Source organism: Camelina sativa, chromosome 11 (assembly GCF_030686135.1).
Source record: "Camelina sativa cultivar CO46 ecotype springtype chromosome 11, ASM3068613v1".
NCBI classification, from domain to species: Eukaryota; Viridiplantae; Streptophyta; class Magnoliopsida; order Brassicales; family Brassicaceae; genus Camelina; species Camelina sativa.
In genome coordinates this window covers 3,526,325-3,552,292 of record NC_141890.1, presented here as the reverse complement: position 1 = coordinate 3,552,292, position 25,968 = coordinate 3,526,325, and the positions used below count along the sequence as shown (strand labels likewise).

The 25,968-nt window shown below is 38.6% G+C and overlaps 6 protein-coding genes, 2 long non-coding RNA genes and 1 pseudogene across 10 annotated transcripts; 3 read left to right on the top strand and 6 right to left on the bottom strand.

Annotated features, from left to right (window-relative positions):
• Positions 1 to 59: 59 nt before the first annotated feature.
• Positions 60 to 3,348, bottom strand: LOC104721489 (putative disease resistance protein At4g33300). The gene is made up of 5 exons (XM_010439480.3): positions 2,446 to 3,348; positions 1,975 to 2,357; positions 1,521 to 1,876; positions 1,221 to 1,426; positions 60 to 1,106 (listed from the first exon to the last, which is right to left on the bottom strand). The coding sequence occupies exons 1-5, from the start codon at positions 3,128 to 3,130 to the stop codon at positions 277 to 279; spliced, it is 2,460 nt and encodes an 819-aa protein (XP_010437782.1). The 5' UTR covers positions 3,131 to 3,348; the 3' UTR covers positions 60 to 276.
• Positions 3,349 to 4,721: 1,373 nt separating this feature from the next.
• Positions 4,722 to 8,050, bottom strand: LOC104721487 (UDP-glucuronate:xylan alpha-glucuronosyltransferase 2). 2 transcript variants are annotated; one of them, XM_010439475.3, is made up of 4 exons: positions 7,619 to 8,050; positions 6,873 to 7,527; positions 5,392 to 5,917; positions 4,722 to 5,276 (listed from the first exon to the last, which is right to left on the bottom strand). In XM_010439475.3, exons 2-4 carry the CDS (start codon positions 7,507 to 7,509, stop codon positions 4,853 to 4,855), a joined length of 1,587 nt encoding a protein of 528 aa, XP_010437777.1. In that variant the 5' UTR covers positions 7,510 to 7,527; positions 7,619 to 8,050; the 3' UTR covers positions 4,722 to 4,852. The 2 variants fall into 2 exon arrangements, with proteins under 2 accessions (XP_010437777.1, XP_010437776.1); XM_010439474.3 differs by having other exon boundaries at positions 7,624 to 8,050.
• Positions 8,051 to 10,262: 2,212 nt separating this feature from the next.
• On the top strand, positions 10,263 to 12,755 carry LOC147933604 (uncharacterized; annotated as a pseudogene).
• Positions 12,756 to 14,791: 2,036 nt separating this feature from the next.
• Positions 14,792 to 15,804, bottom strand: LOC104721485 (uncharacterized). The gene is made up of 3 exons (XR_015571754.1): positions 15,438 to 15,804; positions 15,310 to 15,345; positions 14,792 to 15,211 (listed from the first exon to the last, which is right to left on the bottom strand). It is a non-coding gene; the product is annotated as an uncharacterized LOC104721485 (long non-coding RNA).
• A 973-nt stretch (positions 15,805 to 16,777) lies between these two features.
• LOC147933603 (uncharacterized) lies at positions 16,778 to 17,455 on the bottom strand. Its single transcript, XR_015571753.1, has 2 exons — positions 17,354 to 17,455; positions 16,778 to 17,186 (listed from the first exon to the last, which is right to left on the bottom strand). It is a non-coding gene; the product is annotated as an uncharacterized LOC147933603 (long non-coding RNA).
• A 531-nt stretch (positions 17,456 to 17,986) lies between these two features.
• On the bottom strand, positions 17,987 to 20,201 carry LOC104721484 (protein TIC 22, chloroplastic). The gene is made up of 8 exons (XM_010439473.3): positions 19,710 to 20,201; positions 19,555 to 19,617; positions 19,096 to 19,170; positions 18,942 to 18,992; positions 18,776 to 18,835; positions 18,588 to 18,650; positions 18,273 to 18,308; positions 17,987 to 18,174 (listed from the first exon to the last, which is right to left on the bottom strand). Exons 1-8 carry the CDS (start codon positions 20,073 to 20,075, stop codon positions 18,082 to 18,084), a joined length of 807 nt encoding a protein of 268 aa, XP_010437775.1. The 5' UTR covers positions 20,076 to 20,201; the 3' UTR covers positions 17,987 to 18,081.
• A 150-nt stretch (positions 20,202 to 20,351) lies between these two features.
• Positions 20,352 to 22,929, bottom strand: LOC104721483 (uncharacterized). 2 transcript variants are annotated; one of them, XM_010439471.3, is made up of 6 exons: positions 22,618 to 22,875; positions 22,399 to 22,527; positions 22,141 to 22,305; positions 21,756 to 22,061; positions 21,504 to 21,667; positions 20,352 to 20,752 (listed from the first exon to the last, which is right to left on the bottom strand). In XM_010439471.3, the coding sequence occupies exons 1-5, from the start codon at positions 22,873 to 22,875 to the stop codon at positions 21,527 to 21,529; spliced, it is 999 nt and encodes a 332-aa protein (XP_010437773.1). In that variant the 3' UTR covers positions 20,352 to 20,752; positions 21,504 to 21,526. The 2 variants fall into 2 exon arrangements, with proteins under 2 accessions (XP_010437773.1, XP_010437772.1); XM_010439470.3 differs by lacking the exon at positions 20,352 to 20,752 and having other exon boundaries at positions 21,312 to 21,667; positions 22,618 to 22,929.
• LOC104721482 (non-specific lipid-transfer protein 11-like) lies at positions 20,554 to 21,188 on the top strand. Its single transcript, XM_010439469.3, has 2 exons — positions 20,554 to 20,903; positions 21,012 to 21,188. Exons 1-2 carry the CDS (start codon positions 20,554 to 20,556, stop codon positions 21,019 to 21,021), a joined length of 360 nt encoding a protein of 119 aa, XP_010437771.1. The 3' UTR covers positions 21,022 to 21,188.
• A 72-nt stretch (positions 22,930 to 23,001) lies between the features above and the next one.
• Positions 23,002 to 25,744, top strand: LOC104721481 (uncharacterized). The gene is made up of 7 exons (XM_010439468.3): positions 23,002 to 23,407; positions 23,511 to 23,599; positions 23,707 to 23,845; positions 24,534 to 24,632; positions 24,758 to 24,880; positions 24,993 to 25,252; positions 25,375 to 25,744. The coding sequence occupies exons 1-7, from the start codon at positions 23,230 to 23,232 to the stop codon at positions 25,486 to 25,488; spliced, it is 1,002 nt and encodes a 333-aa protein (XP_010437770.2). The 5' UTR covers positions 23,002 to 23,229; the 3' UTR covers positions 25,489 to 25,744.
• The last annotated feature ends 224 nt before the right edge of the window (positions 25,745 to 25,968 follow it).

Below are 25,968 nucleotides of genomic sequence, written 5' to 3'. Positions count from 1 at the left end.
CCACCACCGAGAGATATCTTTACTTTTTAAGGAATTTATTAGTGAAGATAACAATTTCATTTGTTCTTAAAGCACTAATTTTATTCCGTGAGAGAGAGAAGTCCGACTAGATTCTGAAAGCCCACGACAAGCCCAGATCATCTTTGGTCTAAGCAACAAAAACTACAGGAATTAATTACATTGAGGCAAATTAACAAGTAATTTGGTTTACGGTTTATATACAAGTTGATTAACGTAACCGACTCTGACGACAGCTTTACGGGTTTACGATCCTTACTACTCATCGAGCCAATCTAGGCTGAAACATTTCTCAGCAGCTTCAATCTTTAATCCTGGAACGGCTCTCTTAACTTCGTCCCACATAAATGCAACGTCTGTATCGCATATTACATGGCGTAGAGACTTCAGTGAAACAGCAGAGCTTGGTCTACCGGAGAAACAACATTCTCTCATGTCGATCTTCTCAAGCCTCGTTAGCTTCCCAATCTTCTCTGGAAGACAACTCAAGCTGACACATTGTGAGATGTCGAGGTATTTAAGCCGACTAAGCTCACAGATTTCTTCAGGCAATGCTTTTAACTCGGGGCATGCATATAGCCTTAGAAGCTCAAGACCTCGTAGCCTACTGAGGTTTTTGGGCAACTCACTGAGGCGTGGACAGTTTGTTATGCTTAAGGAGTTAAGAGAGGTTAGGCCGCAGATGCTTGAAGGTAGTGCCACGAGATCATCACAGTGATCTATTGTTAGATCCCCCAAGTTTGGGAAGATATCAGAGACGTCAACTCCGGTTTGATCAAAACTGTTATTGATCTTGCACAGAATCAGAGACATCTTGTGGAGATTTTTCAAGGGAATGGTTGTGTTGGAGAGTTCAGGGACATGAACCCTCTCGAGCCAGAGACTCCTTAACTTCGACAAATTGGCAAATAGTGAAAAGTCATGGAGAACCGCAGGGGACATGCCGTTGTTTATTATCACTAGGACCCTAAGCCGGCTCATCTTAGTGATAAAAGGAGGAAGGACATACTTGTCTGAAGAGAAAATCAGAATTAGAATCTCTGCCTTGGGGAACATCATGTCAAACCAATCCATTTCATTCAGCTCCCCTGCAAAAACAAAATGAAAAAAGTCCAATCCAGTATTACGATCCCGGGTCATCATCACATGAGAGAACAGAGTAATATAAAAGACTGTAAGAAAGAAAAAATAGAAACTCTTACCAGTATGGATAGAGACAATTTGGGCATCATATTGCTCATCACTGTTCCTTTCCCATTCTCTTGGAAGCACTGACTCTCTTTTTGGCATCAGCAACCTCTGTCTGCGGTTTACTTTCCCTCGGTTGCATAGATGAAGGGCTAAGTCTCGCAGAACATCATGCTGTGTCACAAATATATCATAGTGGCTTGCGTACAAAGAGCCAAGCCTGCAAATTCAGATACAGTAATAATATTATTCAAAAAACTTTTTAAATCTTATAAAAAGTGACAGCTACTACTACAAGTCATGTGATCCCTTACCGTGGATCTTTCCCAAGAGTAAGAAGATTCTTGTCTGACAAATCAACAAGAATGGCAAAAGCATTTCCTTCCTCTATATCATGTAGTTCAATCCACATGTTGATGAGAACATCAAGAGGAATCTTCCTATCTTCAGGGAATGCGCCAAGGTCCAAGAAACACTCTTTGGTTGTCTGATCGAGATATTCTAGACTAGCCTCCATTTGATGAAGCAATCTAGTCTCGTGAGTTTCGTCAGCAGGTTCACCTTTTGATAACCTCTGCAATGCGCCCTCCCAATATTTTTCAGGTCGGTCTTTTAATGAAGCGCCTGTGACTTTGAGAGCCAAAGGTAGACCTTTACACTCATTAGCAACCTGTGTCAAACAGAGAAAAAAAAAATCTGAGAATCGAAAAGCTTGGATATACTTTTTTGCATGTATCAGTTGGAGAAGAAAGAAACCATTGAAACTACCTGCTTAACCAGATTGCTGCAGAAACCAGAAGGGACAGATTTCTGACCGAATGCACAGAGACAGAAGAGAGAGATTGCTTCATCTTCACTTAGTACTTCCACATCATAAGTGGATTTAGGCTCTGTGAGTTTGGAACGTGAGACCACAAGTGTAGTGCAACCAGGCATCTTACGCGTCAAGTGTTCCAGCGCCTCCCTGGTCCAAACATCATCAAGAATCACTAGCTTCGGCATTCTAACCCCACCCTCAAACTCAAAATTCAAGTTTGTAACAGGATTAATAGTTTCACAACCAGTTAAAAACCCCCATATATGTGTCCTGAGCTCCTCAAGCATTGGAGATTGTGAAACAGTCAGAAACAAAATCCTGTTCTCGAAGTGACCTAAAGTAAAAAGCAGCAGTGTAAATTCACCATCCCACAAAAAAACAATCTCTAAACTAGTCAACTCAATCATCAAAACAATACTTACATCGGACTTGATCATCCCGTTCAAGCTCTTTGGCAAGAGTGGTTTTGCCAACTCCCCCCATACCACTAATCCCAAAAACCCCACCTTGAGCTTCAAACATCATCTTCTTAACCTTCCTCTTCCCCAACTCCAAACCAACCCCAAATTTCTCAGAATCATCATTGGTCTCAATCTCCATAGTAGCCTCAGCTCTCTTCATCGCATCTCTAATCAACCCACCTCCACCTATCTTCATAGAACCGACTTGCTCAATCATCCTCTCGAGGCTCTTGTCAACGCGGTCAAACCGCACATCGGAGTTAACCCGGAGAAGATGAACGTCAGCGAGGATATGCGTGTGAATCCCAGCTTTAAGGAAATTAGAAATAGTCTTCTCGAGCTTCTCCATCTTCCTCGCTAGGGTTAGCTGTCTATAGAGATTCCAACGGTGAGAGCCTAGGACTTTGTCAGTGAGTTTCTTGCCTTTCTCCAAAGATTCGAAGAGCATACGGATCTGAGTCTGGCGGTGAGGAGGTAACTCGACGCCGCTGTACTGAATCTCCTTGACCGTCGGTTGAATGGTTTCGATTAATTCGAGGAGTTGTTTTGCGGTGTTTTTGTATCTCCATGCTTTTGCTGATATCATAACGAGCTGTTTCAGTAGCTCCGTCGCTATTTCACCGGCGAAAAAATCGGTGACTGCCATTATTGCAAACGAAGGTCGATGGATGGAGCTCCACCGAGAGAGAGAGAGAGAGAGAGAGAGAGAGAGAGAGAGAGAGTAAACAACTAAAACGAAGTGTACAAAGTCACTTTTATTTAACCCCAAAACAAAAAAAGAATCAAATTTTGTGAAGGAAAATTTCCAAGCAAATTCGCAAGTGACAGTGACACTCTAATAGAATACAATAAGTTGACGAAGACAAATGTATACTGTTATAAACTTATAATTTTATAAATAATTGAAATATTATAAATTTTTAGAAAATTGTTACAGATTTTTTTGTTAATTTTTTAGGAGACTTGGTAAAGTCTACGGGGAGATAGGAAGTGAATTATTGGGAATACTATCTTTGTTTAATTAAATTCATATATTGTAACCACACAAGTTGTGTTCGTAGTTCACATTCATATCGTGGATGGATGACACAAAAGATTAAGACAAAATGAGACGGAGGTAGCCAACAAGATCGATCAAGGTGTACGACGTCACTATGAATATCTGATTATTTTCTGCCTATTCTTTTTTTTTTTTAATATATAAGTTTTGAAGTCAAGTCCACAAAAAGCAATACAACATTGAGAGGCAGACACACACACTAATTTGTTTGATACTTCAATATTTAGGACTACTAGAAAAATTCCAATGCATTATTGCATTGGTTATATTAATATAATATTAATATATACATTTTTCAAATTCATTTAGCAAATAAATTTTGAAATTGGAATCCATTTACAAAGAATACCATGGCATTTATTATTATTTTTAAATCTAATTAGTAAAGATAATTTTTATTTTAAACGTTTGGATTTCAAGAAATAAAGTTATGAGAAGCCTATAAATCAGTTACATTAAATTTTGTATATCACTAATTACTTACCACATTTAATTCCAAAATATATTTTCTCCTCAAATCTCCACATTACATCATAAACCTTCTTTACGTACGATGGATTATTAATAGCATTCTTCAAAGAAATAAAACCATTGTGCTTAAATATATTCTCTCCTCAAAACATATGAAATGTAATGAAAAATAATTTTGCACATGTACTCCACATACTCCTTTTCAAATATTAATCAGTTCGAATATATGGTTCTACATTCTATTTCCCATTTTTTTTTTTTTTTTCAATTTTCTTAAAAAAATGAGTGTCTTTCAGTTCTTTTTTATTTTGTGAAGAGGGTGGGAGGAGTTTTGTCCGACTTCAGGAGAATCAAAAATTGGGTATGGAAATCTACTTGATGACTCCCACTACTGCTCATAGAATCAAAAGTTTGATTATCATTTTTTTTTTCTGTATTCAGTCTTTTAGCTTCAAATTGACAAATTCAGTCATTACTCTAACTGGTGGAGATTATGCAACTTGACATTTGATTTTGAATTATCGATCTCTGTACAAATAAAATATCCATCACCTAATAGTAAACGGGCTCTTCCTGACAAAATCAAGCCCGTTTAAGTATTAGCTAGCCCATATAGACCTAACCTTTTGAATCCAGAATAGCCATCGAATATGTCAATATGATATGGGTTAGACAAAAAAAATATATATATAGCTAAAAACACGAGTTTTAAAATAAAGATGAATATTTAGCTCCAAAGAATTGTAATATCATAGACGTGGTCTACCCAGAAATAGAAAGAAGGGACAAATTGGAAAATAATGGTATCTTAGATATCGTCTCTAAATAGGAAAAAAATTAACCAATCAAATAAGAACGGCGTCGTCTTGGATCAGTAACGTTGATCTTCCAGTGGTAATCAGTGGAACCTCTAAGCCTTGCTTTCCTTCTCTCCCAATTGATCTCGGTCCTCCTCTTCTTCGTCAGCCTGCAAAACTTTTGCAAACCTTCGTCCATGGCATCGTGCACTTTCCACCACCTAACATGCGCCGCGTCGCTGGCGTACACCAACTGCTCGTCCACGTCGTAGTTGCAGTCGTAGTCTCTATAGCAAAGCCATGGTTTCCAACCTAAGTAGTGGACCGCGTAGAGCTGAGGCGGCTCCGCGGCGAAGAGGTTGTTCTTGATGTTTCTTTCGTTGGTTGTGTTCGACCAGAAGTTCTTTAGAAAGTTTACTCGTCTAGGCAATCGGTGCCACCACACGAATATCTCGTTTAGATACCTGAAAACATATGTGACAACACAACTTATATAAAATATATATATGGTTTTAATATATGTTTTTTTTTTAATATAAAGTTATAATTCAAAAAATTGTAATATTAAAAAATACTTACCCTTGATCTCCGCCGTTATATGAAACGATGTCGCTTCGTTGGCTCATGATCGTACTAAACGTACAATTAGAAGGCTCAATGACCATGACGCCGGAGTTAAATATCCATACATCATTCCCGGTGGCTGACATTTGAGGAAAATGGAAGAGAAGATCAAGGTTACGTAGAACGATGATGTCAGCGTCAATGAAGACCACTTTGTCGTAATCCGTCAACTGCCACAGTCGAAACTTGCTGTAGTTATATTCATTGTACGAGTCCTTCTCGGCGAGCGGGTTTCTGATTCGGATGATTCGACGAAGCTTCCACCCCGCGGCCGCGAGAGCTCGAAGTTTGGTAGTGGAGATGGAGTCATCGTGGAGAAGGATGAGATCGCGTTTGGTGTTTGTCTGAAGGAGGCTTTGAGCCAAAGTTATGGCACCACAGACATAAGACTCGGAAGAGTGGAGGACGGTTACGTAGGCTTCACGTTTCGGTCGTTTTGTCTCTGCTTCTATCTTTGTTAGGTCATACACTTTGTCCACACCTGCTTTTCATTTTTTTTAATTAAAATGTATTAAGTAAATACTATCATACTGTGCATGGATAAATTGTTATATATTTGTTTTTTTTTTCAGCAAAAGATAAATTGTTATATCAAACTCAAGATTTAAGGGCAAAATAGCATTTTTTTTACTGGAAAAATGAAGTATCGTATTTACAATCGTATCTAGTAAGTAATATTTAGTTGATAAACAAACAAATACACAAATTAACGAGTTGAATCTAATATAACAGCATATAAACTATCACTATTTCACTAACCTTGCTCGATGACATTCGTTTTCTTAAACCACAAGCCATTTAGCTAACTAACTCAATCCACCAAACGAATAGTGTTATTTTGAAAAGATAATTAATTAACATATTCTAATATCTCCGTAAATTAAACATGTAAGTAAGCTTGTGTTACAATTCATATTTGGTGGTTAGCTAAAAGACATACCTAAAACACAACCACTAACAAATCTAATTAACACACACCAATCATTTATAAGCAAAGTAACGAAACATATCGAGTTCTTTTATATTACACAATAAAGTTGGTACCTTTCACATCAATTTCACGGAAGCAAGTACTTTTATGTTACAATGTCTTATTCACTTCATAGCTCATCTGACACACTTTCGAGTTTCGACTATAGATCATTTTTACGCTTTCGCCACAAAACTCGGTTAATTCGATTTCAAGTTCAGTTCGACTTATATTTTCTGTTTTGGTTAGTTTAACTCGGAAATTTATTTTATAACCAAATTCAAAAACAAACGAGTGAAAAATTTGCTAATGATATATAGTCTAAATATATTAAGAATAAGACAAAAACAAAAAAGTCTTTGGTTTCATCATAATTTGGTTATTTATATATACGGTTCATCGTAATGTTCTCTTTAGTTTTGCGTGGTTTACTTATAGTTACTTTTGCTAAAATTATAAAGATTACCTTGTGATGCCCACAAAGGAAGAGCAAGATTGCAAGATCCGATTGGCAAACTAAGCTTCTGTTGTAACCTAACCACCTCAGGCCGATACAACCACCAATCTGACTCCCTCTTCTCCAAATCATCACACCGGAAAATCTCAATCATCGGTTGACATTTGCTCCAAAACAGGACTTTGCTTTTCCATGTCCAGTCCGTCTTCCCTTTCTTGGCTGCCAAGTTAGCCGCTACTAGGTTCACTTGCAATCTCAAAATCTCTCTTCGCCACCCTTCTTCAGGGTAATTACAAGGCAGTTTCACTACTATCAAATCCAACTTCTCTAAGCTTTCGAAATCAGGCATTGGTATCTCAGGACATGTGGGAACCTCGGTTTCTTCCTCTTCATCTATCCACTCGGGGAATAAGTCTTGCCATTTGAACAGCTTAGAGACACGCTCAAAATATATGTGAACCGCTTCGCCATAACGTTTCCAATCAGTAAGATCATATTCATCCATGTTCACCATCCCTATCTTTGTTTTCCTTAACCCTCTTGTTAATATCTCCTCCATGAAGCTTGGTGCCTCCAGCTTGGTTTGGTTACTAGCGGTTAGCATATCTCTCTTGTTTATTTGGTTCTCTTCAACGAGTTCTTGCATCTTCAATCCTCTCTCCACCTGATCAAATAGCAATATAAATATATAATTAGTATGACTTTGAGCATAACATTTACCCCGATATATATATCAAAGCAAAAGGTAAACTCACCTTACCTTGGGAGTGCAATCACGAAAGGAGCATCCAACAAAGGAAGCTGCGCTGCTGAAGTAGACTGATGAAGAAGGGTGGACAAAAATGGCAGTATAGAGAAGAAAAGAGAAAGCCAACAAGACTAGATTGAAGCGTATCAGTACGGATTTGGATGGTGCCATCTTCATTAGCATCTTCATTATCGTCCTCTCGTTTCTCAAAGACAAACATTTCTCTTTCATCTTCTATATATATACTCCTAAATCAAAATATTCAAAGGTTTTAAGGGAAATTGTGTGTAGGATTATTCTTTATATACGGAGCGCGTGAAGGGTAGAGAAAAACAGAATAACAACATGGTAATTAGTACTATGTATAACAGGGTAGAGGTTGAGTTTTTGAGTAAGACGTCTAGAAGATTTTCATTGGACGTGTCAAAAGTTTTTCTTTACTCAAACACAAGCCTGATGGATTATTAATAAAACAAAGGTTTGTCGCCAACGATTTTGGGTGGATGGGATACACATAATGACATATACGTATGCCTTAAGTTACGTATTTGCTCTCTCACCTTCAACTTTAAAATGCGGGACCAAAATTACAATGTAAAGGATACTATAGTAATAGAAAAACCACCGCATTTTCTAATTACCTAACCTACATATCACATTACCTCATCCAATGCACAACCAAAAAGGGCTTCATAAAGTTTTCTACCATCATTTAATTTGGAGATACTACTACTATCAGAACATAGACATTTTGTTACCACTTTTATGATCCATTCACAATTTTTGGTAATTAACGAGGCAAATCGTGAATGCGCGCTGTTTCATTTGGAGAAGATGTGATCTCTGATAGAGACAATACAGCAACTTAGCATAAATAAAATTTTAAGTGGTAGTCGTAGCTCAATTAAATAAAAGGAAATATTATCGAAGGAACATAAATACATAATAATATATATATTTTCCACGATTTGGTGATCTTTTAAAAAATGATGTAATATATGTTATTAGAAAATAAATTCTGTAAGAAATTTATTCACAAAACCTTTACCAACTGCAACTTTTGAAAAATTGGTACAAAAGATCATAATGATGCTTCTAAGAACTTCTATGGGGTAAATGGAACATGCTTATTGGGGGAAAACGTCAAATAAACTTCTACTCCTTTTCTTTTTCTTTTTAAATATAATTTTTTTTCAAATCTTTTATGATTTGTGAAGTGTCCAAATCGTTGTGAAGGCATTCATCTTTTAAGTTGTTGACTGAAAAAAGCCTTCAAATTTGTTTTGTATTCAAAAACATTGGCAGGTCTAACTTTTGCGTGTGTAAAACTTCAAAATCTAATTAAGAAAAAAAACCTTACCATATATAATTAGTTTAGTACTATATTTTTTTGGTAATATGTAGAAATCATATAAGTATAACTGATTGGACTTCAGCTTTCGTAGTATGAGATATTCAAAAATATACGACGTGAACATCCAGAATCGACTTGCTATGGGCCTAAATTTTGAATTGAAAAAAATCGTTACTCGTAATACAATTTATTAGTAGGTACAAAGAGAGAGGCAAAATCGTCAGAATGAAAAATGCGACGGAGGAAGTCAAGCAAGCAACATGTTTAGTTCTCCTGTCAACATCGCTTACTTACGCTTACAGAAAGGATCAATGCTTTTCAAACAACCTCTCATCTCCTTTTCTTCTTCTTACTTCAATTTTTTTTGTTTTTCTTCTCAAACAGTAATAATTAATTCGTCTCAATCAGACTATCATAGATTTTAAGCTGAGATGTCACAGGGATTATGATGAGAAAGAAAGAAAGAACGATAATGAAAATAAGGAATGGTAAGACATCATAGTTTTATAATCATCGTATGTCAACCAAATTTAATGAATCATTAACCTAAACCAACATACCTCATTTAGGTGCCTCAACCTCCTTTGATTAAAATTATGTAGGCTGTTTTAATCTTATGAAAGATGGATTACACCTTGATTTTTTATACGGTTTGGTATGAAAGATCCATGAATACACGTTTATAATGTGTTAAGTGGTTAAAGAAAAACCAAGTTATTTGAACTGTGTGGAGGAAGCTGTTTTGGCAAATGATAATATTGCAAAAACTCAAAAGAAGCTGTTCTTATCAACTAAAAAAATACACACATTGTGATGCAGCGTGCATCGTCCAAGCTGTTGAACGTTAGAGTCGCTGTCGATTGTGTGTTCAACAAGCGTTGTTGCTGGTCTTTATCTTTATTTGGTTTTCTTTTGTTTTGGATAAACTCGAGTCTTTGCGTATCTTATTAGGATTAGCTCGTATCTTTTATTTCTTTGGCCTTATATAGAGTCGCAAATCTTTGTATCAATATCATTGATTTGAAGTTGAATAAAAACCAAAAAAAAGAGGCAATCTTAATTGTCCAAAGAGCTTGTGTCAATCCCTGAGAGGAGGACTCTCGTTACGTTATTGTTCCGTTCGCTTCACCATTCCCGTACCGTTCGTCCCTCCCCTCACGCCCCACCGTCTCACACACACCATGTTTCGTCATTCAAAACAGAGCACCTATCACCAACCCCCTTTTAGCTTCCGCCCCTACACCAGTTGGTATCAGAGCCTCGGCGTTCCTGGCGTTGAGTCCTGATCTGTTGTATCATGCCTCCAAAGCCTGAAACTGTTGCCGGAAATTTTCCGGATAACACCATCAACTGGGTGGAATTTTGTGATGCCTTACTCGAGTCGCAGACCGCGATGCAGAACTCCATCACGACATTAACTCAGGCTTTACTCGCCAATCATGGTGACAACAATCCACCACTTGTGGCCGCCATTGGCGGACAACCTCCTCCCCAACAAGATGTTCCAGCTGCTGACCAGAGGCTTCAACAACGAGATCTCGCCATTGTGCGACCTCAGGACCCACGCTTTCCTGACACTCGATGGGAAGCTGGGTTTCACCTAGATATTCCAGAGTTCCATGGTGGAATTCGTGGTGACTCACTATTAGACTGGATCGTTTCAGTCGAAGAGATGCTTGACTTCAAAAACGTTCCTGATGATCGAAGAGTGTCCTTGGTAGCCACAAAGTTTCGTGGCCATGCAGCCTCTTGGTGGCAGCAAACAAAACTAACCCGATCTCGCAATGGAAAGGGTGTCATTCAGTCATGGGATAAGCTTAAGAAGAAGCTTAAGGAGACGTTCATGCCTCACAACTATGACAGAACCATGTATACTAAGCTCCAAAACCTGAAGCAGGGTACTTGTTCAGTAGATGAATATGCAGAGGAGTTCTATGTGTTGCTTACCCGCAATGACGTTGCGGATAGTCAGATACAGTTGGTATCCAGGTTTATTGGTGGTCTCCGACCTCAACTGCAGAGTTCTCTCGCCCAGTTTGATCCGACCACCATCGCTGAAACCCATCGACGTGCCTCTTCTTTTGAGCAACAGTTGCGTTCTTCTCAGTGGAGTTCACCATCGTCTAAGCCTCGTTTTCCTGACCAACAAACTTCTTCGTCTTCTTCACACTTGCGGGACGGCAAGGACCTGATCAAAACAAAGCCAAAGCTTGGTTTTCGAGAAGATGAGAATGGAGTGAAGCGTTCAACTACGAATGCACTTAAGTGTTTCTCTTGTGGTGAGTTAGGGCATCGCCAGACAGCCTGTCACAATCCCCAACGTCGATCTATGCTCCTTGACGATAATGGAAACAATCTTGATGATGTCTACAATTCAACAGAGGAGGTCGACGGAGCCCAAGGTGATGATACACACCTTACCTTTGGTGACACGGGAGTCTCCTTGGTCTCTCGACGTGTGTGTGTGGCACCTCCTACTCGGACAGATAATTGGCTCCGCTACAACATTTTTAAATCCACTTGTACCATTTGTGGTCGCATATGCACTTTTATCATTGATTCAGGGAGCAGCCGTAATGTCATCTCCGAGATGGCGGTTCAAAAACTTGAATTACCTGTTGAGGCTCATCCATGCCCATACTCTCTCACGTGGCTACATGATGGCGTAGACTTGCGTGTTTCACATCGTACGTTGGTGCCATTTTCTATTGGTCCTTACTACAAGGATCGGTTCTACTTTGACATCACACCAATGGATGTGAGTCACTTGATCTTGGGTAGACCTTGGGAATATGATCGCAAGATTATACATGATGGAGCCAAGAATACCTATACGTTTCTTTGGGAGTCGGATCAGATTGTCCTGCAACCATCTCCTGACTTGACTTGCAATCCATCGCCTACCAAAGTTGAGCCTACTACTCGACCGTCCGTTTTTACACGTCTGTCTTTGCCGCCTGAAGTTTCACGACCACCACAACTGTTGTGTTCTTACACTGCTTTCAAAGAGGAATTCAAGCTTGAAGGCATGGCCTTAGCGGTGTTCACAACTCAACTCAAGTCACAACACCCGTTTTTGATACTTTTCTGCAGGAGTTTGCGGATGTTTTCCCCGCTGAGTTGCCGGATGGTCTGCCTCCGTTGCAGGATATTCAACACCACATTGACCTCACACAAGGCTTGACATTACCTAACCGCCCTCACTACCGAATGAGCCCATCAGAGCATGAGGAACTTCATCGTCAGGTTGAAGATCTCCTACGTAAAGGGTATGTTTGTGAGAGCCTCAGTCCGTGTGCCGTGCCTACGTTGCTTATTCCGAAGAAGGATGGTTCCTGGCGAATGTGTGTGGACAGTCGCGCCATTCACAAGATCATTGTGCGTTATCGTTTTCCGATTCTGCGCTTAGATGACCTTCTTGATCAAATCGGTAAAGCCTCCATCTTCTCCAAAATCGATCTCAAGAGTGGGTATAATCAAATACGTATACGTCTCGGCGATGAATGGAAGACAGCTTTCAAAACGCGGGAAGGCTTGTTCGAATGGTTAGTGATGCCTTTTGGCCTCTCCAATGCCCCTAGCACATTTATGCGTATTATGAATCAAGCTCTACGACCATTCATTGGCCGTGGTCGTGTACTTTGATGACATTCTGATTTTCAGTAAGTCTCTGATCGAACACATGCAGCATCTTCATGACGTCCTCTCGGTGTTGCGTCGAGACAAATTTTTGCAGCCCGACAGAAATGCGACTTCGGTACTTCTGAAGTTCAGTTTCTTGGCTATGTGATTTCCGATAAGGGCTTGACAGTGGACCGTGTGAAGGTTGAAGCAGTGAATTCGTGGCCCGTGCCTCTCTCTCTTACTGAGGTTCACAGATTTCACGGATTGGCTTCATTTTACCGGCGGTTTGTTCCTCACTTCAGTACTATCATGGCTCCTATCACAAGTTGCATGAAGGAGGGGAAGTTTGTATGGTCTGCAGATGCTTCCGCGGCATTTGCACTTATTAAGGAAAAGCTTACCACGGAACTGGTGTTGGTCTTACCCGACTTTGCTCTTACCTTTGAGTTGCATTGTGATGCTTCTAAATTAGGTATTGGTGTTGTACTTAGTCAACAGGTTAAACCGATCTCTTTCTGTAGTGAGAAGCTTTCTGGTGCTCGCTTGCGCTATAGCACATATGATTCTGAGTTCTATGTGATAGTTCAAGCTATTCGTCACTGGCGGCACTACTTGTTCCATAGAGATTTTGTTCTCTTTACCGATCATGACGCCCTTCGTCACTTGGATAGTCAAGCAAAGGTTTCTGCTCGGCATGCCTCTTGGATCGCGTTTCTTCAACAATTTACGTTCTCCATCTGCCACCAAGCAGGCAAGAGTAATCGTGTAGCGGATGCACTGAGTCGTCGACATGCTATGTTTGCTTTGATTCACTCAACCTTTCCGGGATTTGAGACGTTCGCATCTCTGTATGTTGCCGACCCCTTCTTCTCGCCTATTTTCCACGACGTGGAACAGGGTTTGCCTAGTGACTTCACTATTCACGAGGGTTTCTTGTTTAAAGGGTTGCGTGTGTGTATTCCTGATTGCAGTCTTTGTTTGCAGATCATTCGTGAGCTCTATAACGAGGGTCATTTTGGGTGGGATAGGACCTTGACTCTTGTCACGACATCATATTTTTGGCCCTCTGTTCGTCGTGATGTGGAACGTTTTGTGGCGCATTGTCATGTGTGTCAGAAAGCAAAAGGCAAAGCCTCAAATGCACGGCTTTACATTCCGTTACCAATTCCCTCACAGCGGTGGACTCACTTAAGTATGGATTTTGTTCTTGGTTTGCCTCGTACCCAGAGAGGTCATGACTCCATCTTTGTTGTAGTTGATCGCTTCTCCAAGATGGCACATTTTATTCCTTGTAAGAAGACGTCCGATGTCGTTCATGTTGCTACTCTCTTCTTCCGGGAAGTTTACCGTTTGCATGGCCTTCCATTGTCCATTGTTTCTGATCAAGATTCTCGGTTCTTGAGTCACTTCTGGAGGTCATTGTGGAAGATGTTGCGTTCGTCTCTCGACATGAGTACCGCCTATCATCCTCAGAGTGATGGTGAGACGGAGGTGACCAACAGGTCTTTAGGCAGTTTGTTGCGTTGTTTGGTGGGCGATCACATTCGCCGTTGGGACTCTGTGTTGTGTCAAGCTGAATTTGCTCACAACCACGCTTTGAATTGTAGTTTGGGTTTTAGCCCATTTCAGGTTGTCTATGGTTTGGTCCCTCGCGGTCCGTTGGATCTCGCTGCCGTTCCGGACCATACTCGTCTCCATGGTGATGATGTCGACTTTGTTACCGAACTGGAGCATGTCCATAAAGTTGCAAAGGAGAATCTTGAGTCTGCTACAACTAAGTATAAAGTGGCTGATGATGCTAAGCGTCGTGAACTTTTGTTCGATCCCGGTGATTTGGTGTGGGTTGTGATTACAAAGGATCGTCTTCCCGCTCGCGAATACATAAACTCAAGGCTCGCCGGTTGGGTCCGATAGAAGTTCTGGAGCGTATTAATCCCAATGCCTATCGCTTACGACTGCCGCCGCATATGAACACGTCGGATGTGTTTAATGTGAAGTATTTAACGCCTTATCTTGGTGGTCCTGACGAGCCGGATTCGTGGACGAATCCTCTCCCAGCTGGGGAGACCTGATGCAGCGTGCATCGTCCAAGCTGTTGAACGTTAGAGTCGCTGTCGGTTGTGTGTTCAACAAGCGTCGTTGCTGGTTTTTATCTTTATTTGGTTTTCTTTTGTTTTGGATAAACTTGAGTCTTTGCGTATCTTATTAGGATTAGCTCGTATCTTTTATTTCTTTAGCCTTATATAGAGTCACAAATCTTTGTATCAATATCATTGATTTGAAGTTGAATAAAAACCAAAAAAAAAGAGGCAATCTTAATTGTCCAAAGAGCTTGTGTCAAGCCCTGAGAGGAGGACTCTCGTTACGTTATTGTTCTGTTCGCTTCACCATTCCCGTACAGTTCGTCCCTCCCCTCACACCCCACCGTCTCACACACACCCTGTTTCGTCATTCAAAACAGAGCACCTATCACCAACCCCCTTTTAGCTTCCGCCCCTACACCACATTGTGTCTTCTCTCATCATATTACTACTCCTTGATCACCTCCTGCATGTGTTGTGCATAACTTCTTCCCAGTGGAATGAATATTACATCTTCCCAACCTGAATTCTTCTCGCTCCTCTATACAAATTATTCATTTCAAATTCTTATTAGACTACTACTGGTTTTCTCGCATTCATACTTTTCGGATTCTTAAAACAATTGAGAAGAGTGAGTACCTCCATCTTTCTCAATACATCTTCCAGACTCCCAACCTAAAAAAGACAAGATTAGTTCCATGGTGAAGGTAAGCGAAGCAGATCATATGCAACTTCGATAATGATAAAAGCTCGGAATTCATTTTAACTTATAGGTTCATCAAGACGAAGGATGGAGAAAAATGGCAGTATAGAGAAGAAAAGAGAAAGCCAACAAGACTAGATTGAAGCGTATCAGTGCTGATTTGGATGGTGCCATCTTCATTAGAATCTTCAGCATCGTCCTCTCGTTTCTCAAAGACAAACATTTCTCTTTCATCTTCTATATATATATACTCCTAAATCAAAATGTTCAAAGGTTTAAAGGGAAATTGTGTGTAGGATTATTCTTTATATACGGAGAGGTTGAGTTTTTTGAGTAAGACGTCTAGAAGAGTTTCATTGGACGTGTGTCAAAACATTTTCTTTACTCAAACACAAGCCTGACTGGTTATTAATAAACAAAGATATGTCGCCAACGAGTTTTGGTGGATGGGATACACATAATGACATGAGTTTGCCTTGCCATACGTATGCCTTAAGTTACGTATTTGCTCTCTCACCTTCAACTTCAAAATGTGGGACCAGAATTACAATGTAAAGTGAACTATTAATAATAGAAAAACCACCCTTGTCTTGATTTTGCCTTGCCATACGTATGCCTCTAAGGATATTATTATATCACTTAATTTCATTCAATGCACAACCCTAAAAGGGCTTCACTACCGTCATTTGGAGATACTAATATTAATGGTGCTCCAGACCAGAACTTAGAATTTTTGTTACCACTTAATCTATTCAAAAATTTCAGTAGAGGCAAATCGTGAATGCGCGCTAGCTGTTTACGACAACTTAACATATATATACATTTTTAAATGAACTAACAAATAAAAGGAAATGTCATCGAAGGAACATAATAAAATATACATCTCCATGATCTTTGAAATGCAATGTAACATATGTTTAGAAATAAATTCTGTTATAATTTTGTTCACAAAACCCTTACCAACTACAACTTTTTAAAAAATTGGTACGAAAGATCATAATGATGCTTCTAAGAACTTTTATGGGATAAAAGTTCCAAGATGGAACATGCATGCTTAGTTATTGGGGGAATTAAAACACCAAATAAACTTCTACTTTTTCTTTTCTTCTTTTTAAATTTCAAACACTGGTAGGTATAATTAACTTTCTTTGTGTGTAAAACTTCAAAATCAAATTAAGAAAAAACCATATCATATTACAGTTTAGGAGTATTTTTTTGGTAATATAAAATCATACAAGTTTAATATTAATCGATTGGACTTCAACTTTCGTTGCATGATTTATTAAAAAGTATACGACGTGAACATCCAGAATCGACTTGCTATAATAGGCCTAAACCTAGTTTTTTTTTTTTTTTTTTTTTGGAAACGTAGAGTTAAATAAACTTGAATTGAAAATAAACTCGTTACTCGTAATACAATTTATTAGTAGGTGTAAGAGAGAGGCAAGAGAAAATTACAATGAAAATTACGATGTTAGCAAGCAACATGTTTATTAGTTCTCCTGTCGAAATCTGTAATCACCAAATGAACATATCATCGAGTTTTAAGAAGCAGTCAACAAAAATGAGGAGCATTATATTCTTAAGTACCAACATGAGGACTAAATGATTTTAAAAGTTCTATAACCACAGATGATCCAATCATAATACTAGAAACTACAACATTACAAAAGAGAAATGTGAGTGAGCCTCAGATTCTTGCAGTCCCATCCTCTGGAGCCGTCAATATCTGGAGCAAGAGACTTTAGCATGATCAGACAAACATTCCAAATGTGGAAGTTAGATACGGATGCAGGACCGTGAGGACCAACAACTGCAAGTGTGGTCAGAAATGGTAATAGTCAGTTGCAGACCAATACGTAATGGAAAGAACAACTATCAACAAAGTTAACAGAAAGTCTAATTGAAAATTAAGAAGTAACGCATGCAAAAGAATATTCAGAGCTACTAAAAAGTTTTATAGTTTCAGACAAAAATTACCATCGTGAACATCCAGAATCGACTTGCTATAATAGGCCTAAACCTAGTTTTTTTTTTTTTGGATAAACTTGAATTAAATAAACTTGAATTAAAAAAACTCGCAAGTCGTAATACAATTTAGTAGTAGGTTGAAGAGAGAGGCAAAGTCGTCAGAATGAAAAATACGACGGAAGAAGTCAAGCAAGCAACATGTTTATTAGTTCTGCTGTCAACATCGCTTACTTACGCTTGCAGAAAGGATCAATGCTTTTCAAACAACCTCTCATCTCCCTCTCTTCTTCTTGCTTCAATTATTATTTTATTTTTCTTTCTGAAACAGTAATAATTAGATCGTCTCAATCAGACTATCATAGATTTTAAGCTGAGATGTCAACAAAGCGATTATGATGAGAAAAAAAAAGAAAATTGAGAATAAGGAATGGTAAGACATCATTCATAGTTTAGTAATCATCGTATGTCAACCAAATTTAATGAATCATTAGCCTAAACCGAGATACCATTTAGGTGCCTCAACCTCCTTTGATGACACCATAATTTTTATACGGTTTGGTAAGAAAGATCCATGAAGACATGTTTATAATGTGTTAAGTGGTTAAAGAAAAACCAAGATATTTGAACTGTGTGAGGGAGCTCTTTTGGCAAATGATAATATTGCAAAAAACTCAAAAGAAGCTGTTCTTATCAAGTAAAAAAAAAATACACACATTGTGTCTTCTCTCATCATATTACTACTCCTTGATCACCTCCTGCATGTGTTGTGCATAACTTCTTCCCGGCGGAATGAATATTACATCTTCCCAACCTGAATTCTTCTCGCTCCTCTATACAAATTATTCATTTCAAATTCTTATTAGACTACTACTGGTTTTCTCGCATTCATACTTTTCGGATTCTTAAAACAATTGAGAAGAGTGAGTACCTCCATCTTTCTCAATACATCTTCCAGACTCCCAACCTAAAAAAGACAAGATTAGTTCCATGGTGAAGTTAAGCGAAGCAGATCATATGCAACTTCGATAGTGATAAAAGCTCGGAATTCATTTTAACTTATAGGTTTATCAAGGGGTGTTACAATCTGATTTCGGCTCTTTCTACAGTTTTCTAAAACTTTTCCCTCGTTGCTACTAGCTACTCCCACCACAAATTTAGTTATTAGTAAACCACATGTCTTTGTATCAAGGTGTTTCTATCTTACGTGGCCTATTTAAAATACAGTGTAAGTAGGAATCATTACCATAATTTGTTGATCTCCTCTTGATGCTCTCGTATATTTGGAAAGTTCCCTCTCTATATCTTCCTGAAAGCGGTCACGGGAGAACTTGATTTGTTAGCAACAGTAAAGCAATAACTATCTTCCTCTGTTTTGGCTTTTGAGAGATCTAGTATAAGTATTCTCTGATGTGCAAGAAGAAACTAACCAACCTTACTGAAATATACAGGGCAGTAACGTCTATTTTTTTTCCTCACAACAAGAAGCTCAGACTGCAGAGAGCACAATTACAAGAGAAAACAAAACAAAAAGACCAAAACATGAGGAATCTTTATTGGTCTAGAGAAACACAGAAAACATGTCGAGCAATTTACATACCTGGAAAACAGGAACTCCATCAAACCCATTCTTATTACCTGAGGATTTGAGCTGGGACGCAAGAAAAAATATAGCTTTAGAATAAGATTGAAATGAAAAAAATAAGTGTTTGAGAACTACTGTATGAATGAAAAGCTTTTTAGCATGAGCAAACCTCCAACGCATTCTTTATTTGGATTGGATCTGGCAAGAAACGAAATGAAATCCCTTCAACTTTTAACAAGTACACCTGTCAATCAAAACCATTCTCTTTAAACTTCAGGGATATGAATGTAGTAGGTACGAGGATCATTCTATAACATACAAATTTACCCTAATGTAGAGTTAAGTTCCAAGCCAAATATTAGAACAGATGATAATCATGCAAACCACTCTTTGCATCCTTTCATGCTCTATTTCTTGAGAGATAGAGATAACTTTTAAAAATGTTAAGAACTCAAAATCTCGAATTCATGTTTTCAAACGCCCCTTCTGAGTATTTAGTAGAGTATTACCAAGAAATATTGTTTGTTTTCACAAGTTCCAATTTTAATGTCCCTAACTAGTTGAATCAATGAATTGGTTCCACATTGTTCTAATGCAAAAACGATGATCACAGGGAAAAAGGAAGTACCTGGTCAAGAGTAATGGGAACAACCTTGGCATTGGTTTTCAATTCTCTTCTCCGAAGTCGCGCCTATATATAAAAAAAAAGGGTTTATAAGAGAAACTCAGATACTTTTCGATTTTTGGAAAGGAAAAAAAAAAAGCAAGAAAGAGGGAGAGAACCTGAGCAAGAAAAGCTTCAGCATCCTCTTGTCTAAAACAGAGCAAACCAATAGACTTGTCGCCGGTAGGATCCGAGATAAGAACGAATTCGTTGTTGGTGTTACTGACAGTAAACACCGACGTGCCAGCTAGAGCTTTAGCAACGAGAGATGGATTCAACGTCGTCGTTGTCGTCGTCGGTGTTCCAGACTTGGATTGCGAGACGGAGGCGAACGGTGGCGGAGAGAAACGTCGAGAAGCTAGGGTTTCGGCGAAACGTTTGGTGTCTTCGATTCGGGCGGAGAGGTCTGAGCTGAGACGTGTACAGTGGTGGTGAAGGAAAGAGGAGAAGGAGAGGAACGGATTGGGTTTTACTGATGACTCCATTTTCGATTCGCAGAAACAGAATTGAACAAAAAAAATTAACTCTGCTGAAGTTAACACTTTACTTAGGAAGAAGAGAGAGTGAAGAAAAGGGCTCAGAGTCACCTTCTGGGTTTTTATTTGGGCTTCTTATTCGGCCTTTCGATATTATTTTAAGGTTAAAAGTAACAAAACCTTAATGAATGAGATTAGTGGCCTTGATTAGCTTTTTCTTTTTAAGATGGCCTTATTATTATATTAACACATATGAAGGCCAATTCTCACAAAAAAAAAAAGCTATTTTCTCTTTTCAACTTCCACACCACTCTAAATACATGACTTACAAAAAGAGCTTTGTCACTTCAAATACATGTTAAGAGATAACATTCTTCCTAGATAACACTCCAAATACATTTTTTTCTCTATATATAAAAAAAAAACTAGATCAAGAAAACAAATCAAAACATAATTGTTAGAACTCAATAAGCGAAAAAATAATAATATGAGGAACATTACTACTATAACCCGAACAGTGTTACTGCTTGTCATTACAATTTTCATGGTGATTGCGTATCATGGAGAAGCCATAGCATGTCCGCAGGTAAATATGTACTTGGCACAATGTTTGCCTTATCTCAAAGCTGGAGGAACTCCTCCTGCAATGTGCTGCAACGGACTTAATAGTCTAAAAGCTGCTGCTCCTGCGAAATCCGATAGACAAGTAGCTTGCAATTGCTTGAAGAGTGTAGCTAATACAATCCCTGGTATTAATGATGATTATGCCAAACAACTCCCTGCTAAATGTGGTGTTAATTTGGGGGTCCCTTTCTCTAAGACCGTGGACTGTAACAGGTACTAGGCAGGCATATTTTTCTATTTCTTTATTGCCGAGACATGTGTAATTGTGAGAGCTTCTAAGTTCTAACTAATCGACCTATCTTTTACATGTTCTGTGAACAGCATAAACTGAAAAGAAGATTGACTACCAACGGCCATGCAGATACAATAAAGTGGATATACTAAGCACCAATGCACCATTGAACAAATTAAATGGATACTCAGTATTTTATCTTCCAATCATATAGTTTATAGATGTAAATCATATAGTTCTTGGCAAATAAAATGTGTATTTCCATATTTACATGTTTTTTTTTCCTACTCACAGCCTCTTAAAACGCAGCTCCCGAAAGTTTCTGAAATTTACCGTACTAAAAAAAATCCATGCTGATAGATCCAAGAAAATTTACTGGATTACTTTAGTAGTAATAAATATGATCATCCGCATTTGCATATAAAACGTTTTACATTTGTTTGACATACATGATTGAACCAAAGCAGTTTTCTAGTAAGAAATTAACCGATTGTGTTAAAAGTGCAAAGGTAGAAATAAAAATGTACTCATCATACTGAACAAACATTGGATACAAGGGAAACTATTATTCTTGGAAATACCTGAAAGATGGGAAATTGTAATTTCAGTATTGAATGACGCCCAAACTCTTCAACCAAGGGAGCATCTCCTCCAATCCTTCCTTAAGGCTTCGAGGGTTATAACCAAGTTCTAGCTTAGCCTTGTCACAAGAGTATGCCCACTGATGTCTCAGCACTGTCACTGTCTGTTCATTAACAATTACTAGGACTTATAAGATTATTCTATACCAAATGAGATAATCTATAATATGTTGGCAAGTAATTGAAACTCACCGGAGGACTAATAAGTGGAAGCTTTCCTGTAACCCGAGAGATTAGAACAGATACCCATCCGTATGCGTTGATAGCCCATAATGGAATGCTAAAGTTTGGCTTCTTGGTTCCAGTAATCAGTGCAGCCATATCAAATACAAGCTTGAAAGAAGCATTTTCCCCAGTGAGTAAGTATCTCTCACCAAGCCTACCTTTTTCCATTGCAGCAATCTGACCCTCCACAACATCATCAACATGGCTGAAGGAGTATCTATCATTCCCAGAGCCAATATATCCAGGTAATCTCCCGTTAAAGCGTTCGATTAACTAGAACAACAACATTTTGGTTAGTCTAACTATGACTTGTAATTAAAGGAAAAAAAAGGAGCAGAATGAAGAATTATACCAATCTAGCAACCATATTGCCTGTAGTGAGCTTGCCTGGACCATAGATAACACCAGGATACAGCAAAATTATGGGAAGACCTTCAGAAGCAGCATTCAAAGCAATCTTATCAGCAGTAGCCTTGGATCTCTCATACTCCGTGCAGAAAAATTTCTCACTATGAACCTTATCACAAGACCAGATCAAATTAGAATCGAATCAAATCAAATCAAACTAAAACACACAAGGAACAAAATAATGAAATCAGAGTTAACATACTTGAGTCTCATCAGCAACAGATCCATCAGTAGACCCAAGAGCGAAGAAGGAAGAAGTGTAGATAACCTTTTGCACGGTCTTCGTCTCCTTAACTGCTTCCAAGACGTTCTTCAGTCCACCAACGTTGACCTACGCTTCAAAATCACCACCACAACTCATGATCTCTCCGAAATGCACTCGCAATAGACGTTAAAAACGTGTAACGAAAAGCAAGCTTACCGAGACGAATCGAGATGGATCAGGAAGCCAAGGCTCAACTAAAGCCGCAGCGTGGAAAACAATATCGCAACCGGAGCAAGCATCCGCTAGTGAACGGTACTCCGTTACGTCTCCGTAAGCGAGCTCGATTTCTGGAGGTAGATCGGAGAGGTCGCTGGTGCGACGGACTAAGGCGCGTATAGAGTGGCCGCGACGGAGGAGAGCGTGGCAGAGTCGTGCGCCTAAGTAACCAGTAGAGCCGGTGACCAGTATTTTCATATTTTTTTTTTTAATCTTTTTGGAAAACACATTTTACATAAAAATCTATATGACGCTTTTATACCCAACACCACACGTATTAAGTAAAAATAGTAAAAAATAAAAAAGGAAGGTTTTGGTTGTATAATTAAAAGCACATAAAAATAAATTAAATAAAGCTCTCTGTCTCTCTATCTATCTTTTATCTTCCACGATTTGCTTTCTCCGGCGGAAGAAATCGAAATCGAATCTTCTTCTTTATAAGTGTGTGTAGGCCTGATTTGAAGCAGAGGAGAGAGTGTTGTTGTTAGTATTAGTATTAGTAGTGAGTTAAATCGGAAACTGAGAGAATGGTGGGATGACGGCGGAGTGGAGATGGCGAGGGGAGGAGGAGAATGGATCGCCACCGGAGGAGGAGGAGGAGGAGGAGCTGGAGTTCTCTCTTTCAAAAGAATCACTCTACTCGTTTGCTTTTTCAACATTCTCATCGCTCTCTTTGTTCTTCGCTTTCTCTATTCTTCTTCTCTCCACATCTATTCCAACAACGATTACGGTGCGTCTTCTGATTATGTTCTTTCTCCGATTGATTCGTCATCATGATGATTTTAGTCGTACTATCTGATGCAGAGCTCTTGTGTTTTGTTCTTTTTATCCAGTTGTTAAGTACACAGCAGATGAGATTAGGAAAATGGAGGAATCTATTCGGATTCGAAGATCAAAAGAACCTACCGAGCTTGTTCAATTGGTATAGTCTACTACTGAAAAAGTTTCTATTTTCCTCAGATAGATGATGAATTTGATTGATTTCTCATTATGTTTCCATTGCTCTCTACGAAACCATTAATTTTATAGGTGAAGAAGCTGAAACATGAGGTCGCCGTTGCACAATCAAATACTGAACTGTCTCCTAATGTTAAACACAAACTAGTTGATGAGATCCTGCAGCGTTTGAAAAGCTTAGAGGAGAAGTCGAATGTTACTCAACTCAGAGGTTTGTGCTATTCCCCTGTATAAGAGAAAGGGATCTTTCTGTTTTTGCTACTATACTTTCAGAATCAGTGTCAAATATATAAGTCGTTTATTTTCAAACTGCCACTAACTTACAATTTATGACTTTTTCTGATCAATTATCTGCTAAGGATCTGTCATCTTCCTAAATTTGATTGTAATTTGTCTTATTACCTGTGTGAAAGATGTGGTCGATATCAGGAACTCAGTTTAGTAAACCATTTATGTGGAAGTGGAATATAGCTCAATCTTTTCTATGTTCTTTAGATTTAGCTTAACTTAACATTTTCTATTTTGTCATGATATCCACCTTGTGAAGAAATTATATATGTCATTATATTCACTCTTACAATTTATTGATGTACTTACAAGGCTAATGAGCCATATGTGTTAAATTCATAGTTATTTACAATAAGGTGGACGGTAGGAATGGGTTAATTTGTTTTGTTAAAGAAATGGCGAAGTCCTAACTCCTAAAAAAGTAGACTTTGAGACACTGGATTGCTTTTTGATGCTTCAAATTGAGTTCTAAATAGCTATGTTTTCCCTTGTGGTGTTAGTAATATATGTTGACTTGTTCCTGTTATCTCATTACCATAGTTATCATTTGGCACATTCATGTCATCCCTGTATTGAACCTTAATACCTTATTATTTTCATTTGGCCAACAGAAACTGTAGAATTGTGGCGCAGTGAGAAGCTGAAGGAAGTTAAAGAGATGATTCAAGAACAAAATGGGGTAAACTCCACCCTCATATTGGAGGAAGCAGGTATTTTCCTTTAGATTACTGATTTTCTCAACTTGAGCTAAGATTCATTTTATGAGATCCTCCGGATACTCTATCATTGTATTTTATAATTAGAGGGAAAATTCTTTTGTTCTGTAAATATCTAGGGATGCTTGTAAGAGCTTTGGAGATGGAGTGGGATGTGCTGTCTGAAGAGATCGGTTTCTGGTTACCTGCTGAGGTTACCAATGAAGAACACGATGATAAACCTGAAGGAGAGGAAGAGCCTGGTAATATTTCTTATAAAAAATTTGTACTTTCCTGATCTCTGCTTTTTGGGTGGAAAAGTGTGCTGACACTGGCGGATTCAAAACTCATGAGGTTGCACTTTTTTTCTTACAGAGGAGATATTAGCAGGCAGACCAGTGCCAGCTGTATGCAATGCAGAGCTTCACACAGATTATGGTGGTGCTGCAGTGAGATGGGGACTTACACATCATAAAGAGAGTGCAGCTGATTGTTGCCAGGCTTGCTTAGACCAGGCAAGGCGTGCAAAACCTGGAGAAACGAGATGCAACATTTGGGTTTATTGCCCATCTGAGTTTGGTTGCTTCTCTCCAGATATTTATGAGCATAAGCATCAGGAATGTTGGCTTAAATACGTAAGAGCTTACCTCGTTCACTTACTACTGTATACCCAGTTCTCAGTTTCCTTGAGATATTACTCGTCCATGTTGGATTGAAAGCTTGTCTGATACAAATCATGTCTCTATGTGAATTGCAGGCAGAGAAGCCAAAACAGAATTTTAAAGACAGATATTCGGAGACATACAGAAACAACCACCCAAAAGCGCCTTCTATAGTTCCATGGGTTTCAGGTGTTGTAACGGCTGCTTGAGCAAAACCCATGTGGACAGATTGATGGGACAAATAGGAGTTAGTTTTTGTTTTTTCTCAGTTGTGTAACCATTTTGAGAGTCTTGGAACTTGGAGTAACGTACCAAAGGTGCTAACATCTTTGGCCATATGTATACGTACGAGAATATAATGTTTTGTTGTTTTTGTTGATCGTGTTTAAAACACTTGTGGCTTACCAGAAAAAAACACATGGTCCAAGTTGATATGGTTTGAGAAATCATGTTTTTTGTGTCCAAGCTTGTTCGATTTTCTTATTATAGATGAAAAGCTATTTATAAACATCGATCAAATGACTGTCTCCAGTTTCTGACAATGAGTTATGATGAGGTACAATATCAGAGTCAGGTTGTATACAACACAATCTAAACAGAGCGACTTGATTATTAGGAGAATATATTTGTTAGCTTTCTTGTGATTTAGTTAGGGTCAAATGCTTATGATGTCTGGTCTGTAAAGTCTG